At 41.4% G+C, this 20,440-nt stretch overlaps 1 protein-coding gene across 3 annotated transcripts in view; it reads right to left on the reverse strand.

Moving 5' to 3' along the window:
• The window catches only part of acot7 (acyl-CoA thioesterase 7), a 41,833-nt gene that overhangs the window by 7,921 nt on the left and 13,472 nt on the right, over positions 1-20,440 (reverse strand). For 2 of the 3 annotated variants that reach the window (XM_035644464.2, XM_035644463.2), the window contains exons 4-8: positions 19,037-19,128; positions 18,698-18,812; positions 18,058-18,144; positions 8,804-8,920; positions 1,593-1,777 (exon numbers count right to left, since the gene is read on the reverse strand). In XM_035644464.2, coding sequence (XP_035500357.1) covers positions 1,593-1,777; positions 8,804-8,920; positions 18,058-18,144; positions 18,698-18,812; positions 19,037-19,128 — 596 coding nt within the window. The remainder of the gene's footprint in view (positions 1-1,592; positions 1,778-8,803; positions 8,921-18,057; positions 18,145-18,697; positions 18,813-19,036; positions 19,129-20,440) is intronic. The other variant, XM_035644465.2, reaches the window with a different exon arrangement.

Raw genomic sequence — 20,440 nt, forward strand, 5'->3', positions numbered from 1 at the left:
CATTTCTCCATGTTAATGTCTCATTGCACGTTTCAAACATGGCCCTACGCTTCTTTTAAAAAGTTTGGGTAATGTAATATATATATACTGTATTTTTCTACAGGCTTTAGTTCGTTATTCAGGTTGAGGTAAGAGGAAATATGCAGGTTTCCTCAGGAAACAGCTTCGTTCTCGCCTTATCGTTTTTCACTTTCACTGCACTTCCCCGGCTTACTCGGTACTCTGCACATACTTAAAGTTTAATGATTAGCTCAGGTAGAAAAACTCTGTGAATTTTGGCACAAGTGTGCACTCGAGAGAAAAATGGTCTGAACCGAAAACTATTGGTCTGTCACATTTCACTGAAGCTGCCCACTCAGCTCAAGTTCTTATGGATTTTACTTGACTAAAACGGAAAACCTAGTCATGTCATCGTTATCATGTCAACAACCAGATTCATACTATGTTGTGCAGAGAATCACATTTCCCCCCAAAAAAAGAAGAAATAAAATGAAATAAAGCAACAGTTCAACCAAGCAAGAAATGTCCGAATAAATTAAACGGATAATGAATTGTCGAGTCACAAAATATGAAGGGATTGTTATTATTAATGAAATTGAATAAATGTTAACATTTAATCCACTAAATGCTTAAATTATTGATTGGAGAGCGATTTGAAGGGCTCCTCTCTCGACTGAATCCCACTCGCTGACTTCGACTCACACAAATGTTGGTGGAGTTTTAAAGGGATCATCACAGAGACAATCAGGATGCGTGGACGGGCGCCAGGGAATTATTTCAAGGTGCTGATTTAAACAGATGGCCCGTGCACACTGTGTTTGCATATAAACAGGGTTTTGGACCGTCGTGCACTGAGGGGGCAGATCAAACAGCAGGCGAACCCTCTCCTGCAGGTAAACATACACGCTTTACGTCTGCAAGCGCTGAGTCATCCACAGCTTGCCATCTTGGGGACGTTGTGGGAGTGTTAGCATTAAGTGCTTAAGGACAAAGCTCAGACACAGCAAGGAATTGAATGTAGTGAAAAGACCCTGACGGGCTGTTCTAGCCGAACGAACGACGGCGTCTGTCACGGTGCGAGCTTTCCAAAAGTCCCAGGTGTCGGTGGAAAAGAAGACAAACAGAAGACTGGGTTTACTGATAAGACTTGATGGATGTTTAGTCAGTAAGGAATTACTTTTAGTTGAATTCGAAAATAAGTCAGTTGTCATTACCATGTTTTTTTTATTTTTATACTGTATGTAACGTACTTTGAATTGTGTCTATAATACCTTGTCACGTCTTTTGGCCAAATTACTGAATTGTCAAGATCTAATCTACCGTGTAAAATACAAATTTATATTTAAGTTTCTATTTTTACCTTCATCGTCTCTCATAATAAAAAAAAATGCTGAAACGGATGACTCAGCAGAAAGTCATGATAAAAATCCATGGCCTTATTTCTAAGAAACCAAAGGTTTAAGCGTGCACCACACTTCAGACAATCTGCATTTCCCTCTCACCCGTGTAAATGACCTGCGTAAATGTACGTATTAATTCTACAGTCAGGTTATTAAATAAAACTTCAGAGAGTGAGACTGGATGGTACCAACCTTAAGAGGAGGAACAGGGAGCGGCTTATTGTCCTTGTCGAGGGAGATGTAGGTGAAGAAGGCAGAGACGGCCCGATATCTCCCTACTGCTGTGTCCATCAGTTGGGAAGCGTCTACCAACACTTCAATTTCCATTGACCTGTTACTGACAAATGTGAGACGCCCGGTCACTGTCACCACACAGCCTTGGAGAGAAGAGGAATACGAAAAATATATATACACATTAAAACAGTATACTGGTTTTTGGAAAAAGGAATATTTTATTGTCATTATCTCACACCAAACATTATCAAAATATTTGAATCATGTGAGAACAAATCTAACTTAGGACCTTTCTGTGTAGTTATACTGGACACAAACCAAACATGATATAAGCTGCTACGCTGATAGAGTCACCGGAGGGAAATTAAACATCTGCTCTTGCAGTTGACTTCACATTGTTGCATCACGAACTTCTTGAAGTCTGCTGCACTGAGCGTCAGCAGAGTGAGAATTTCTGAATTACAGCCAATTGATCTGACCTCTTCTTTTCAGATTAATACAAAGCAGGATCTTCTTTTTGGTGCTTTGAAGTAGAACAGGACATTTTTTAAAGGACACATCATGTCCACTGCTGCAGGAGCATTTTGCTCCCCTTGCTTTTTGATTTTAACCGGAGATTTCATCTAATCCATCTCACGCCTCACTCGTCAAAAGACCCCGCTCCTCTCCTTTTGTCACTGCAGGGAGTTGATGGGGAAAAAGTCCAGTAATAGTACAGAGCGCTGCTGATATGTTTCATTATTCTCTCTCAAGAGTCTGTACTGTATTATTACAGCTGTTGCCATAGAGACAATGAGAGAATGTGTTATCCCTGCAGTCTGAGACAGATCTGGAGAATATGACCGAGATATATTATGAAACAGTCCTTGTGCTGAATAATAAAAGATGCACATGAAAAAGGCTTTTATCAGAATATGTGCTGCTAACTGCTCTGACCCTATGAGAACAATTGGTATTACATTAGGTTGAAGGAGCTCTTGTACTCATGCAGAAAATCCATGACACTTGGGAGTTTGAAGACTGTCCTCACTGTTAGAAGAATGATAGGAATGGCCATCAAATGATTCAGATGACCAATGTTTACTAGGGCTGCAACTAACAATTATTATATATTTTTTCTCAATTAAACGATTAGTTGTTTGGTGCTTAAAATTATGAAAAATGCAGAGTTTTGTCCACACATCAAAGATATTGAGTTTATTGTCATAGATGAGCCAGAGAATATTCACATTTAAGAAGCTGAAATCATAGAACTTTGACCTTTATTTTCATAAAAAGTTGGCGGTAAAGGTAATACTGCCAGTAAACGTGTTTTTCTTTTAACCACGACACCAATGTTGTGCAAGATCTCCTCATACAGTCTAAACTTAACTACAGTAGAGCAGAGACGTCACAGATCACAAAATGCTCAAGAGTTGATTTATTGACATATGGATGAAAGATTTGGAAAATGAGCATGTACAAATTTGACTAAATTTGGTGCGTAACTACCCTGGGACGCGGCTCTTTAAACAGACTACCTCTGGCGCCTCTTCAAAACCAAAGTGTGAGCATACTTCGTCTGACCATTTACTTCAACGGGGGGAAAAAGGGTCTGCTCCCTTTTTCTGGCTCTGCTCAACCGTATTTTCCAAAAAAAAGTGTTGACATAAAACGTCAAACAAGGAGAATTATTGTACAAAGGTTTCATATCTGTAGAACTTTCCCGGAGTGCTGAAAAGCTTTGAAAGTAATTGTGACGTAGATTTCGACGGTCGGGTTCAGCAAGGCCAGAGAAAGAGATGCTAATGCACATCAGCCTCAGAAAACACACAGAGGCAAACATAGAAGAGCAGGAGAGGACGTGTTATGTTCCCTAGAGACGAACTTCTGTTTGGAATTAACTGGGGACATATTTGATTAATGTATTCAGTTCTTTCACTACCAAACATTTTTCTTTCTAACATTGTTAATATTTTTCAAAAAAGGCACTGCATCCAATCCACAAAATGTGTGCCAGAGGTTTGTAAATTCCGAGCCACATAATGTTAAATCCTTTGTTGTTCAAGCCCTGGACACCCCTAACCCTCGGCACTAGGATTATGGATCTGTCAGTTCTCTGTACGCTGAGGAAAATATGACAGCTCAGTATTAGATTTTTTGGTGCGTTAAAAAAAAAAAAAAAGGGTTCCTCACCTCTATTAGATAGGTGTAATCAGCATCATGTACATCACCATTATGAGAGATCTTACATGGTGAGAGATTTAAAAAAAAGTTGATAATAAATATCCTGGGGCTTACGCTCTTAAGAAAATATGCGTCAACATGCATGATTTTCTATCGTTTGTTAAAAAGTATAATACTTCTTCTTCTTCACTGTTTTTTCGTGTGAGGACATTATTAGGTATGAACAAGTTTTGTAAGTCACATGATATTATGACCCAAAGCCCCAAAAGGACGAGGCAAACGGCGGATGAAAACAGCAAACTTCTATGTCACTTGTTGTCTGGGACATTGACTATTTGATGTAACCCCCAGCGGACAGACTCCTTCAGGTAAACTAGAGCTCTGGCCCAGACGTATGGGGCTCGTTGAAACAAGCACTGCTCAGTCACATTACACAAAATCAGAGCCCCGATGAGACCTCCATGATTAATAATTGATTTATGCAGAAAGTAGATCATGGATTTTTGCAGTGCTGAAGGTCAGACATATAGTGGAAACACTGGCAGAGTCCAGTGTCTAATGCAGCGAGTCTGCTGTGAGGAGAGTCCATGTCGGGTCTTGATGTTGTTTGCACTAAAATGGGACTGTGATGCCCTGGAGCCATAGATTTGCTATTTTAGCTACAGTCTACGAGAACAGAAGTTGGGCTTTTTGGACAAGAGGGAATATGTTTCTCAAGTTGTGAGGGGAAAAAAGAGTAAGAAATCTACTGAGATTATTAGTTTGTTTGCCGTTATTAAACTCCCTGTATTCCCAGAGTTTCCTGGAAATTGCTTTTTGGAATTAACAAGTGGTCAGAGAAGAGAATTGCAGGCCCAATAACAGCCCTCACTTTTGACAACTTCTCCAGAAACACATTAGTTAATGACTTTATTTCTTTTGTTGCAGGGACTCAAACAAAGTGTCTCACGTTCATCATATTCAGACACATACAATGCCGTTCCTTTTACTACGACGACGGAACAATTTGATTAAGGCAAATCCATGTTATTTTTATCATACGGATTTCAAAGTCTGGTTCAGTATCCTCCAAGATAAAGATCCTCCAACTTTCCAAAGCTCACTTTATTCTGAAATGGCATATTCGATATTATCTATTCCTCTCAAGTAGGATGGTAAGTACTACTGATTGCGTTATCTAGCAAAGATTTAGACCTTTTGTGTTTGGTTGGTCAATGGTGCAACACACTGGTTGCAATTTAAGGGTCTGGGCATCAAACAGCATTATTATTTTCCCTCGTATATACTTTATACATACTGTCAAAAAGTATTAACCCACGTAAATTCCTCAAATCCCAGGCGACAACAATACAACGATAATTCCTTTAAATTCACAGTGCCACACTGACCAGGTCAACAGGTTGTGAAGAGATTGATGCACTTCCACTGCTCACACATCAATCTGTGTATACTGTACAAATCACTGATGAAACTAAACTTTAAATAAATAAATAAACAACAACATCCTTATGAGTATTCGTTATGCTTCACAAGTTCCACATCTTGTTTCTTTCTCTCGCTCGCTCTCACCTACGTCACTTTTTTCTCTCTCCCCGTCAAATCTCCTTTCATCTAAAATTCACCCCTTGAAGTTTTATGTCTTTCTTCTCACTCTTTGTACCTTTGGGCATTTTATTGTAATGAAGAAAGGAGAGGAGCCCCGACTGAACACCACTGTGGCACATCAATAGCCAGCACCGAACTGACTTATTCCAGTTCAAAATTATACACATTAATGTCGGCGAAGAACATGAACGAGTCTAATAAACAAGAGATTTACAAGCTGTGACTTGAGAGCAGCCGTTTTCTGACGTACCCAACATTCAACTTAATGTCTCAGCTCGTCAAGTTTTGCACCTTGCAGAAATTAATTTAAGCGTACAAAAGAAAATGTCTTGCGGCCAAGGTGATCATATAGTGCAAACACAAAAAGACAGTCTAGAATAAAACATTAACGTCTTCACCGGAAAATGAAATTTGCATTCCTGCATATTGGACGTCGCCAAATGATTTGCATGGCACGTGGTTTCCATGTTTTAATCATAGAACAGAGCTCGTGAAGGGTAACGGGTCTCCTGACAGCTTCCTGTATTGATAAACCATCTACTCTAAACAGAAAATTAGGTGACAAATGACGTGTGAGGGAAGACGAATTAGTAAATGAAACTAAATTATAATAAAAAAAATGTTTTTTTAATAATAATTGCAAAGTCTGATTGCAAATAGAATAACTGTCTGAATTGTTTCTAAATGTATTGATTAATTGATCAATTAGTGAATCAATCCCTTCTCTGGATATTTCTGATGACACGTAGCCACTGTGTTTCAGGTTTCACACTGACCCTTTGAACACATGGTGCATGTCATCAATGTTTTTGATTTGATAATGTGTAAAACTGAACCAAATGTTTTTTTAAAACCTTGGTGCGATGCTTATCTGCATTTCACCGAGTCAGCGGGATGTCATCTCCTCTGCTTGTCGTCTGGGATCTTGATTGATCCTCTGACCTCAATGACTTCTCTAGTGTGGAGTCGCACTGCGGCTGCGAATGAAGACGTTTCAAGTTGCTTTGTTCATTCTGAAACTCTTAAAAGTCTTAAAACCTAGTTTCCTGTAGTTTAAATTCAGTTTATCCGTGTGTGTGTGTGTGTGTGTGTGTGTGTTTTCCCCTCTGCCCTGCTCTGCTATGGAGCTCCAAGTGACCGGAAATCTGTGCAATTAGAATTAGGACTGTTCAGGCTTGACACAGTGGGGACTTCTGAAAATCCTCCACATGAGCCCTGTGCAGACAGAGATCAGTCTCAGTCTGTCTGATCTCGCTCCTAGTTTCCCATCTCACTGTATTTAATGTTCATTGTGTCTGCTGGTGTGTGGTCTTAAAGCTTCACACAGGTTTAAAGTTTACACTTCACTGCTTTCACAGTCAAAGTATCACTTAAAGGAAATGTTTCGCCCTTCTCATATAGCTTCATCTTCCCAGGAATTGCAGCAGTAACTAAAATTGACTGTTCTTTCGTCTAAAAGTCCCTGTGAGCTCACACTGGCCACCGGTGTGTTACAGGCATAGTCTGAATTGCACAAGACCTTCACGCCTCTTAGATCCCCTGGAAATAACTCGCTTCCTTTTCCAACAATGAGAGGAAAAGACCCGGGTGAGGCCTCATTTAGTTACTGTGAGTCACATCTGTTGGAGCACATTACCCAAAATCTAAAGGTGTAACAGAAGTGTCTGCCTCCAAGAACAGGTTTAAAACACTACTATTCGCTGCTGCCTTCTAATGGTGTTTATCACCTATTTCTATTTCTTCAATTATTCATCTTCAAGGTGATAAGAATAAGATCTGTGGAAAAGTTATTTCCCTAAATGCCTTGATGGGTTTCTGAACACAGGTGAATCCAAAATAGTTTGGATCCATTAACCTTCCAGACTTTCACCTCTGTCTGATCTGTGCAGGAAACATCTCAATTTATATATATTATCTCCATCTAGAGGAAGTAACCAGAGAAAACACACCTGTTAAAGGACAAAATCAATGCTGAGGTGCTGCCTACAAGTAGCTGTTTTTGTCTGGCTTTGTGTTTTGATCCTTAGCCTTCATTTCCTACTCGCACCTCTCACGTTGTTTTGTCTTCAGCAAAACGGTGAAACCTACGAGTGACATAACACCTGTGTCACTGTGGAAGCCAGAGGAAATCATGTCACCACCTCCTAAACTCAGAGGACAGACGGAGGCATGGATGTGGAGATGTGGACATGGATCCCGACCGATCTCTATCGTTCAGTTTCCCAGGTCCTGAGACTCGGTGAGGTGTGTTTTAAATGTCCACAACCTCCTACCAGCACCACTCACTCCAGACTGACTCAGACCTCCTGGGGGGAAAAAAAACACTTTTGGACTGAGTGACTTATAAAACTTGAACAAAGTCAGCAGTTTTTGAAAATGCATGTCAGAGCTGACCTGACAGCAAGTATATATAAAAGAAAAAGACCGGAGCCACTTCATAATTCAACAATGGTGAGAGATGAAGCTGGACCATTGTAAACATCATATCCTGAGATAATCATAACATCTGACTGTTAGCACTCGGTGTCTGGATCACATCATGTCCAGCACTTGAGCAGCGAGCACAAACACTGAGCGGAGGAAAAACCCACGTAAATGCAATACACTGCTCCACTCCACCACGTTGACTGAAACTGCTTTCAGTCCCTTTTAGCATATTTAGATTCCATAAAAGGACTAAAGGAGACTTTGTAGAAACAGAATTTTCTGTCCGAGTCCTCAGCTGTGCCGTAGCAGAGAATGTTTGTTCCTTCTTAGATTCATGTACCAAGAGTAACTGTGCTCTTTAGAGAACAACCAAACACTGCAGCAAATAAAACCTTAAGCCCAGTGTTCCACTTTCCCAATAGAAAAGCAGTGTCCAGGGTTTTTCCTTGCCATCACAAGACTTAGGCACAGTGCCTTAAACAAATTAACAGAAAATAAACGGAGAGTTTTCAGATTGGCCCTAATTTAAGTTTTAACATTTAGAACACATCATAACTTTTTTTATTTACTGAAAATCCTCACTTTCTGCCAGCGAGGAAACGGCTCGGAGATAAAGATTTGTAATGGAAAATAGTTAAATCATAACTTTCCAGATGGAGCAACAGAATTATACAAAACACAACTGGTCTTGATTAACAACAGTGTGACTAAGGTAAATGTTGGCTCGTCCAAACGAGCACAGTTTGAGGCCGGATTTATAGACTGCGGAGTTTTTCCACATTATCTTCTAATTGGGGTTTTTAAATAGTACAGTTTCATTCACATATGAATGAACATTCACGTATGAAGAAAAAAGGGGCAGCTTCGTGGAAAACGGACACACAAGCTCCCCGTACAAACACCGCCACACTTGTCGCGTAGAGGTGCGCGATCTTCTTCGTGTAACAGTAGATTCTCCGTCTCATCCTCACCTTTCTTGATCTTGCGATGGAAGTTGATGGCATCCACAGAGGCGGTGACTATGTTGGTGTTGCAGTGCCGAGCTGCCACGATGCCGGCGACCTCGTCCATCAGCTTCATGGTCACGCCTGTGTCAGACACGAGCAAGGTTTGACTTTATACAGTGTATACAGGCAGGGGGATTTCAAATGTCTTCTTACTGTGCCCTGTTTTGATTTTATTGATCTACTTATTTATCTTTGATATCATTAAGCTGTTTAAAAGAAGCTGAACACCAATTTATTCAAACTGGCCCATGTCTTTATTTGTTTTGGGGGTTTTTTATGGTCCTTTTTTCTGTATATTTAACAACTGTGCTCTTGTGAAGCACTTTGTGACTTGGTCTGTTAAAGGTGCTATTATTAAATCAACGTAACTTACTACTAGTCTTCGAGGTAAAATGTAATAATCTAGATTTCAGGGGATTCTCAGTTGTGTTTGAGACACTATTTCACAGAGATGAGATTGTTTGAAGTGAAACCTATTGGGTTTCCTGATCCAATAACTACCCACTTGAAGCTAAACTCTGAATGAGTCTCCTTGCTATTTCCTCACCATCAGCTTCTCATTCAGACTCATTAGTCCACTGTGTATAAGTTGATGCCTAACATAGTGCTCCAATAGGATTTTAGGTAGCTGATTTTCAGCTGATAAATGTTCCAAATGTGATCCATAATTTGTTACATTCATGTTGATGTAAATAATGTTCAGTTCATCTCATCTCAAAAGTCTTGAGGAGGCCGTTTGGGTGTTGTGTGTCCAACTGGTGACTTTGAAACAAGAGACTGAAGTTGAGACTGAATTTTATCAAATTCAGGAGCATTGATGTTTTGAAATGAATCATTGTTCTAAGTAAGAGAGGAAAGGCTTTGTGGATTTAAAAATCTCTTCTAAGATTCATACGTGACCCTGTGCTCTAAATCCCGTGGTTGTTTGAGAACTTTTAGTCCCAACGAAAACTCACACCACTGGAATCCACTGGGAGAAACGAATCCAGTGGTCGCTGTGAGAGAAGACACTACCAACATTTAATGGCCACTTTGTCAAGCGAGCACAGTATGAGCATCACTGTACCCGACCAGATCTGAGAACATGGCCATCGAACAATCCATCATCAAAAAGTTTACGGATCACTTTGCCGCACTTAAAGCTCGCAAATGATTTGAAGTGTGAGAAAACGCAGAGCGGGGAATCAAAGTAGCAGATTACAACTAAGCTGTTGGAGCAGAACTCACAAGGTGGACACGGGAACACACAGTGTACGGCCTCGGCAGCTTTGTATCATGTGTTGTTTGTGGGTTTCTCACAGAAAGTGGGACATCTTGTGAGGAGTGGGTGGGCTGCGGATGAGAGAAGCGAGGAACGAGGGTGGCACCTGTCTCTCGTCTCTCAGACAGTGTGAGTGCATGTGTGATGTGCGTGTCTTTGTGAACGTATGCTCGTCTGAAGATGTTCAGACCCTTCACTAGACGCTCCAGTTGCCCCAGTCGTTCCCTCCGAGCTGAATTTTGCCTCGCCCATGCTACAGAAAATCAATAAGTCTGCTTGCTTGATAGCTGGTTTGGCCCAAAAAGGCTCCAACCGCCATTTCTATTTTATCCCAGCCAAACGTGTGGGAGTACAAACAGAATGTGCTGCTCGCTCCCAAATGCAGCGCTCCTTGTTCAAGAGGACCGGCTGAGGTGATTAAGAATTAAACATGCTTTTACTTTGACATCCTGTTATCCTCTTTAATGGTTGTAACATCACTTTCATTTTATTATGTTGATAATATTGATTTGTACAAAGGGTGGCCAAGTTACACATTGGACAGAATGCACTTAAATTTCCAACTGGATATTTGAAAACAGGAAACGGAAGGACGCTAGAGAAATTAGAATCAAGCTCTGACTTTGATGCTGTTAAACTTGTGGTTAAGGACCGAGGATGACGGGGACTTTTCTGTTAGAAGGAACTCCTTATCCTCTTTTTTTATAAGTGAGATTTCTCAGGGCTTGAGCTCTAAATGAACCTGTAATTAAACAAAGTAATTCTTTTGGATTTTAACTTGTTGATTATTTCAATCTTTTTAAAATGTTTATTCTATTTTACTTTTCTCACCTGTAGCACTATTGCACTTATAGCTCTGCCCCAACTGTGTGTCCATTCGTTTTCTGTTATAAAACGGTACTATGTAAACAAAGGTTATTATTATTTTATCATTAATAATAATGAACACGCTCTCTGATTGAGGCTGATGATGTGGCTTAAATTGCGAGTGGGCCGGCGGAGAAGGAAATATCTCGTCAATTTTTTTTCTATGTTGTGAAAATTTCCCCTGAGTCCAAAGCTCAGCAGGCTGCTGCTATTCAGAGCCAGCTTGTGTCTGAGCACGTTGATAGACACGGATCATGACCTGATGAGACGATGAAATTGAAAGCTCTATTACAATAACGTGAATCTCAACATTTCATTTGAATTTTAAGACACACTACCACACCGGAGTTTGCTGCAATGAGCATTCAGCAGCTAATGAGGCAGATACTTCCCTCAGCAGTCGGTGGAGACCAAAACAGGGATTAAAGTCAAATAATATTGCATCTGTATTCGGCTGAAGGGCCAGAAATGTGAGTTCATATAAAGTATTATGTTGCTCTGAATTGGCTTGGCATGTGTTGTGTTTTGAAAAATATAGCTATTGCAGGTTTAAAGACAAAGCAACATCTTGAGACCATTATTCTCTAGAATATGAACCACCTAAATGAATATATCCAATCCTTCATTAAAGCCCTTATCTAAGAGTAAATGTTGACTGAGGCATGAAATCCAACTGGAGTCGAGTTCTCTGTTGCTCCCGTTGAACTGCCTCCCTCTCTTGAGGCTAACATGGTCCAGTTCCTTCCCTGAGCTCTTGAAGCTGTCCGAACTTTGAAAGTTTCCTCTGGCCCAAACTGTGGGAAACTGCACTCGAATGCAACGAACCAATTTGAAATCATCTCCAGCGAGGTTTGCTGCAATACGCATATTATTATTTAGCATTTTCAAAGAAATATCTTTAAGATAATGTTCGATCAATGCGTTCTGCATTCACAACTTCCTAGTTCAAGAAACACTTTTCTATTGGCTCGGTGCATAATGTTGCATCAGTGACTAGTGACTAAAACGTAAACCTCAGGGTCTATTTGCTAGCATTTTAACTGCACTAAAAATTATAACTTAAAAGGAAGATAATCTAACTCCAACAAACAATATATTGCTGTTGCCCCTTCGACTAATATATCAGTTTTTTGTCTAGATCTCACAGCGGTGCTACAAAACCGCAGCTCTGGTAGCAGCGGTTCCACATCAGCTAATAAACGCTGACGATATTAATCCTTGAAACAAAGTGACACGGCATTTTGAGGTTTCATCTCATTCGAGTTTCCATTTACAAATATTAACTGGCAAGAATTAGATTATGTTTTAATCTCTTTCTCCGTAATGGCATGAGGGCTCTTATCGCAGGGAAATGATCTTAAGGAGGTCATTTGGGGTAAATAAAGGAATCACAAGGGACATTAAAAAAAAAGGCCCTCTCAGCATGCTATGGTATGAAGTGCATGTTAATGTGCAAATGGCAAGACTGGGCCAGTTATGGACACCACTTTATGGCATGACATGAGCTCTGCAACTCTGCAAAATGAATTATATAGAAATAGACTGTGACAGTGGTTCTCCCATGGTCTTGCTCCCCAGCTGCCCAGTGTTAGCAGCTCTCCAGATGCCTTGAGAAAAAGAGGACGGCGGCTGTTGGGGGATAATTACACCAGTTTGCTCGAGCTCCTCGCTTTGCTACACTCCCGGAGAGACTCTGTGCGGCCCAACATGAAGCTACGAGTATTTAAAACCTGGGAGTTCTGGTGGCAGAACCCAGCTATCCCCCAACTCTGCAATTCTTGAAGCTTTTTTAGCCTTTCTTAGCATAATGTTTCATTTCAATGATAACGCGTAGTTCGGTTTCAGCGGTCTCGTCAACGCCGCTTCGGGATTTATTCAATTTAATTGTATTTGTATAGCCCCAAATCACAACAGATATTATCTCAAGGCACTTTACATAGTAAAATGTATCTCTGTCCTTGAGTAAAGCAAAACTGCTTGTCTTTTCCAATCACGTACCATCAGAGGAACTGTTAATGCAACTCATGCAAAAAAAGAAAACCCTCCCCTTGTACAGTCGCTGAAAAGGTTGAAGCAAGGCTCAATGTGAGACTGGAAATGAGGACAAGCGAGGCCAAGACGGCCTTGGGCCTGGCGTTACACATTCACAGGGTGACATGGCACACTATGACTCTCCCTTTGCTGTAGGGTGGGAACATGAAAGGCAGAGTGTGGGGATGGGGTTGGGTGGAGGAGGGGCTGGATGGAGATGGTGTGTGTGTGAAGGGAAAAGACAGCTCACTCCAAATGGGGGGAAAAGGGGCAATTAGTAACCAAGTCCCTAGTGCAGCCCAGTTTGCCATGGGGCAGAATACCTCTGTGATTAGATTCCATGTGACGATTTACCCAAAATCCTCGGCAGCAGGCATGAGAACAAAGGAGAGAGGCAACTGGGCAGCTCTTGTCACTCATCAGCTCTGTCTACTCACTTCAAGCGCTTTAAATTAGAAACAGCTCAGACACACTACGCGAAGAGCCCAGTGATGTAGGAGGGAAGAGAGTGTGACACCAGGAGATCGACCGGAAAGAATCAGTGACCTCTGCCTTGTTTTTTTTCTTTCTATCCCTGAAACTTACTTCTTCAATATTTACCACCATTTCTTCCCCCTCTACCTTTATCCACGGCTGATCATTTTCCCATTTCCCAAGCGTTTTAATCTAAGACGGTATCAAACGGCTCAAACTGCCTCCTAATGAGCTGTTACTATAGAAACAGGTCCTGTTAACATTACGGCCACGCAGCAACCCACCCGCCTCCTCTTGCGAACTCATAGGCTGCATATTATCTCAACATATTTACCATTTAGACCTGTGGTGCACTTTACTAAACACGGGGCGGCATCTTTCTAATTGACCCATGTGTAGCTTTAAGTTCTGAACATTGGAGGCTGTCATGATAACTGTTAAACTGGAAGCTCCATGCACACGGCAGGCCCCAGAAAATCAATGAGATACGATTCCTGTGATGGAAATTGTGTCGGATAAAGGACATTCAGATAAAACACACCTCTGGCTGCGATGGTAAAGGTCATCTGTGTTTTCTAAATGTACAACTTGGCCTTCAGTTCAGTTCATCAGTTCTGGTCTGTTCTGAGTAATAGACATTTCACCACTGAAACATCTTCTTCACTTTGGTTAATATCAGCTATATCAGGTCGATATAACATACAACAGAAAAGAGAAAAGAAAAAAGGCAGTAAATAGAAACTTGGCACCAGCCTTCTTTGGTTCAGCGTCACTGATGGATGCCAACGTGTAAGCACTACCAACATGTCACCTCACTTTCCACACACACACACACACACACACACACACACACACACACACACACACACACACACACACACACACACACACACACACACACACACACACACACACACACACACACACACACACACACACACACACACACACACACACACACACAATTCTGTTGGTTGTTGTTCTTGTTCTTAATCAATGTGATGCAGGGAGATACAGTTGGTGCCTGTTCTCCTCCGTATTGATTTCATGTCAGCATTTAGCACAAGAAAATACATTTAATGGCTGATTTGAACACAGGGAGGCTGCTCCGCTGTGTTCCTGGTTCCGTTCATTGAAGATCCCTTCACTCAGTAATAACCACATTCAGGTTGCCTCGCTGATTTCACTTGGATGAAACTGAAACACGGCAGTGTTGGGACTTTCTACTCACAGCAGCCACAGAGAACTACACAGACTTTATTAAAACAATTTTTTATGTTTTGTTTTTGACGTTTTATGTAGGATTCTAGTTCTGGAAGTCTGCCAGTGTGTCTTTTGTAGCAGGAGCTTGGGGTTTCTCCTGGCTGCCACGATCTGTACAGACTCTCTGCCTGAGCCACAACAAATGCACCTGATCCACTACTTGATTTCCGAATCTAAGTGGGTTTTGGAAAAGAGTAGGAAGCACCCCCCCAAAACACACAAACACTCACACACACTCACTCCCTCACTCACTCGATCATACAAGCTCCAGTGGACATATCCCTGTCTCCCTGAATTCCTCTGTCACGAGCAGTGACATGTTTATATACTCACTGAGCATAGATCTGAGCAGAGGACAGATAATATATATAGTCACAGTGATTGATGTGCTCCCTGTGCGAAGGCAGGCAGGCTCAGTCACACACACACACACACACACACACACACACACACACACACACACACACACACACACACACACACACACACACACACACACACACACACACACACACACACACACACACACACACACACACACACACACACACACACACACACACACACACACACTGGCCAGTGTATTCTTTCGATGCACAGACGGGGGAGAAAAGTACCTGATGAAGCACATTAATCCTCGAAAGGTAGTGCAATAACTGACAAAACAAATCACAACATCTGACAACGTTTCTGTTGTTTTAGCCTTTTCCCCGGCCCGTTTGATTTAATCGGGGCTGCTGGGGTGTCCACCTGTGGCAATCAACTTCTGTTTCCATGGAAACAGGTGGTACGCTTTCCTCCGAACATGAAGGAGGGAGGAGAGCTAGCAGGGAGAGACGAGCAGCGAGCAAGAGATAATGAGGAGAGGTGGACAGACTTTAAAGAAGCTGCAACAAAGAAGAAGGAAAGAAAAGGGAACGAAAAGGAAGAAAGTTGAGTTGAAGCGCCTCATGTTGGGCTCGAATCAAAGCTTCTGATTCTTTGATCTTTTGCCGCATTCAGAACATTTCCCAGCACGTCTAAGACTTTCATTACAGTCCCGGGTGCCTGCAGTTTGAGTGGCAGCTGTACAGTCTCCGGCCTTCACCTCAAGACATCTGGCGTTGTAAACATTACGGGTATTAATCACGAGCGTTCTGGACGCAATGCGCAGGCTATTCTCCTTTTCTCACCGTCAGGCACATTCATGTTTTATCGATTGATCATCCTTGACACCACAAATGCGACCCAACTGCAGTTCAAATCATAAATATGACTCCTAAGGCTCTAAGGAAAACAGTTTAGCAATATCAGACGTTGATGAGAAAAAGTACAAAATCTACCTAATAACTGGTAATAACGATGTTTATGTCTTTTGAATCCAAATTTGCTTTATATGACTTGTTAATGAGCAACGTGATGCCCACACAGGTGAGAGTGGGATCCCATATGACTGTCAACCATGGTATAACAATGTCACAAATGTAGCCACAGCATTAGGCACATTATTTTTCAAATCTCTGGCTGGATGAAGTGGCGTCCCATTTTTGTTCTGCTGTAACCATCTGCTGTCTGTCAAGATTCCCTGTTATAATATTCAATTTTTTTATTTTTTAAAGGTACAAATTCACCCGGTGTGTGTTTACAACATGATCGTGTGTGTGCATGTGCTTTGTGTCTCCTTGGGCTTATACCGAGGGGGCTGCTTTTACACACCACAGAAGGGGAAACAACATATATACGTACAGTAAATAGGCTGTCATTGTCATGGAGAAGTCAGTTAGGTTTTCTCCAACAACATTATAGTGAGATGGGGGGGGGGGGGGGGGGGGGGGGGGGGGGGGGGGGGGGGGGGGGGGCAAGACACAGTAAGACAGTAAGAGAGAGAGAGAGAGAGAGAGAGAGAGAGAGAGAGAGAGAGAGAGCACCCTGGCTGCCTGACCCGACTCGGTTATGTAAACAAAATAAGTGTAGTGAAAGCAGCAGACAACAGGGAACATTGCCTAATGAGCAATGGCATGTGCAGAGAGAGCAGTGTGTGTGTGTGTGTGCCCCGTGCGCTCTAAATGACCTACATGATGGTTCCACAGTTGATTTTTAATTGGACAGATTTTTTTCAGCAAGCTTTTTAAATGAAAACGGCAACCGTGACACGCGTGACACTGTTATGTCCCACCACGCTCCCTCCTCCTCCTCCTCCCATCATGCCTTGCGTGTCCTTCTTCCCTACTAGAATCAATGCACCTCAACAGATTTTTTTTTTTTTTCTTCTCTGTGCTGATAAAAATGTACAGGATTTGTTACAGATGTAGCCAGAACGGTTTCTAGTGAGGATTTGCATTTTTTATGTAATTTGGGACATCTGATTAATCACAATTTTGTTTGTGGCTAAACCATCAAATTGCACTTATTTCATTTGTTGTTTATCTTGCTTTAAATTTCCGCTTACTTTCTTCTAAAGTACAAAGAAAACTTTGCTGTCGTCGTTTTTGGAATCTGGCTCACATCCCCGCAGAGACAAGGGCCCAAGGAGAGAGAACAAAAGTGCAACTTCATTGAGGTTTTGATTTGTGTATAGCTGTTATAAATGTTTGCAGAAGATTTTTATTTTTGCGAGCAGGGAGCTTCCAAATGCCTTTTTGAGATAAAGATAATTGACCATACCCACTAAGGAACTTTTAAGGGGTCAAAACCAAGTGTCAGAGGGACAATTCAAGCAGGCTATCTTGTCAGCGTAGCACAAAATTGGAAGCGGCATCAGAACCATAAATTCCCTGCTACGGGGACCTTCTAGTTTCCATTTGTTGGTTCGGTTTTCTATTTCCTGCTGTAGCTGTGTCAAAGCCGTGCTCATATAACATCACAGCACGCTGTCAGGGCAAGTAACAAAGAACTACAACAACCCAAGCACTTATTTTTAACAAGGCACCAGCGTACAAATTCAGAAAGACAACTCCTAGTGTTCACGGCCCAAAACTTGCCATTTTAAACCCTACAGGCACATTTTTATACTTACATCCCTCATCCATTCATTTAGGAGAGCGTAAACACGAACGGCATCTCAAGGATGTTACGGCCAAGGCTCCTCGGGCCTCTTTTTTGTCACATTTATTGTGTAAGCGATTCTAAAGCAATACAGGTTTTGTACAAAATCGGCAAATATTTCCTCACCGTCCTCTAGTTGTCGTTTTTGCTTTTACAGAGTTACTTTTTGAATTGCTAGTATCAAAAGAATTGCTCAATGGACCTTCTTAGATGACTCATTTTATTTATTTTTTAAGGCAACACTATGGATGGACTCTGGACCTGACTCGGTAATAATAGAAGAGACAGTTGGACTCACCTCCATGAACATAGTCGTGCAGTGTGCAGTCAGAGGGGCCCACCAGATGGATCAGACTGGACTGGCTGAAACCAACAGTGTGCTGTTCTGCAGTGCAAACACACACACACACACACACAGAAAAAAAACCTTACTCGTGTATATTTTGCCCAAATAAGCCAACACAGACCAAAAAAGTGTAGTGCACTGACATGCAGCCAGCTGGTTAGTTATTGCACCTTTCTTTGGATCCTCAACGCGACAAAATTAGAGGATTATTTAACAATTTTACAGTGGTGATGGTTGAACACATTTGCAGCTCAAATTAGCACGTTTGTCCGACTCACTGTTATTTCATGAAATTGGAAGTTCTTTCTCGTATGTCCAAGTATATGTTGAAGTTGCATCAATGGACCATAGTACATTAAATACTGAAAGCGTGAGGGATTCTCTCGCCTGTCCATGGACAGTTGTCACAAGTATTACCTCAGTGTTTATCTTCACATGTTTAACAGTGTAAAAACACTAAATCAATTTAATCAGAAAATGTTAGCTCATATGTGCAAAGACTTTCAATCCACGAGGGAGTGAAACCATCACCAACTTCAGATTTCTGTCGTATGTTTGAATTGGATTTGGGGCCTTTAGGGCAGGATATAACCTGGGTTGGGTGGAGGCGACGCCACTTCTTCAATCCTTGTTTTGGTCTCCAGTCTCGCCATCTTCTGAGCCTCGTAGCGCTTCCTGCCCTCCTCCCCTTGCTCTGCACTGGCATACTACAGACACAAAGGGCACAGAGTATAAAACACGGGTTTCAAGACAAACAAGTAGAGTAAAATGGGACTTTATACTTTTGAATGTCAATGTTTCTGGCCTCTCTCCTGGATTCCCTGTCCTCCACTTCCGGTCATATTATTACTTACACATATGGAGTGAAGAGAATCTGACAGACCGAGTGAAGCTGACACACGTCTGTCAACTGCGGTCAGAGTGGATGTACCTTGATGGGCGGCACCTCCATGATCTTGTCGACGTTCTTCAGAGAGCAGGGGACGTACCACAGCGCTGCCTTGTTGGTCATCTTTTTGGCACCTGCACAGAGAGAAGGTTGAATTCTTGAACTGAGGGAAAATGTCAGTGAGGAATTTCACAGCTTTCTCCAAGCAGTTTTGTGACTGCCAACCAATCAAGTTTTGACAGGTCTTTTTAAATAAAACAACAATTCAGCAAACCATTTTGAAATAGCTGTTGTCAAAACAGACACTTATTAAGACGACAGCACAAGCCAATCCAACTTTTATAGAAAGCCAAAGATTAGTCTTTCTTTTTGCGAACAAAGGAACAGAATGATCAGCTTCAGCGTGATCCCTGAATCCCAAACTTTCTACATTTTCATGTTGTGACCATAACATGGGTGGAATACAAAAGCAACTCACTCGTCACATTCTCTGTACAAACAATGGTGTTGTGACGTTCATTCTTTTACCATTTGACACATTATTATTTGGGGTGTTGTCTTCGGTGACAATTAAAAAAGGTTTTTTCACGAGCAATTATTTAAACATGCAAATGAAAACAAGAATATGTCAACTGAAAAATTCCCAAGATATCTGAAACGGACGTGAAGTGGGACATCTTTCATTCAGTCCTGCAGAATATAAAGGTATGTGCGTGTTAATGATGTTGTTGATAAGAGCTACAGCATATGCCAATGATTATTTTTCTTTCTTTCTTTTTGTTCTGTGTTTGTTCCCAAAAGTTCATATGGACCGTTAAGAGATTTATTGAATCAACCTGTTGAAATGTTGAGACATTGTATAGATCAGGAGTAAACGATTATTGATTATCGATAAGAAACTTTCTTCGGTCAGCTAACAATGTGTTATTTTTTTCAGGGTTTTTGTTTGTTTGTTTCATTTTCAGTTTTGTACCGTTTTCTTGTGCATTTATGGATATTATGTACTGTTGTTTGTCTTGTGGTTGAATATCTTTCAAATTAAAAATAAAATAAAGACAAAGATGTCTTAGATATCGTATGTGTAATCCTGTTACACTGTACTGTATAAAGTATATTCTGTTTTAATCAAATGTTATTTGTTTTGCTCATATTCACAAATCACAATTTGCCTCACAGGGCTGAACAATATGTACAAGGTGTGTGTGTGTGGGGGGGGGGGGGGGGGGGGGGGGGGGGCACTGATCACTGGATATATTCTGTTTACATTGTTTCTATTTCCATGTGTTTATATTGCATGTTCACTTCACTTTTACTGTTTTTTCCATCTTTACTATCCACTTCCCGCTGGAGCAGGGCACATTTCGCCACAGAGGGACTAATGAAGGGAGATCTTATCTTATCTCCTCCATTAGATTCTCTTGTCTTGTGGATCCTGAAATTGTTGCC

This window comes from Scophthalmus maximus, chromosome 3, assembly GCF_022379125.1.
Source record: "Scophthalmus maximus strain ysfricsl-2021 chromosome 3, ASM2237912v1, whole genome shotgun sequence".
NCBI lineage: Eukaryota > Metazoa > Chordata > Actinopteri > Pleuronectiformes > Scophthalmidae > Scophthalmus > Scophthalmus maximus.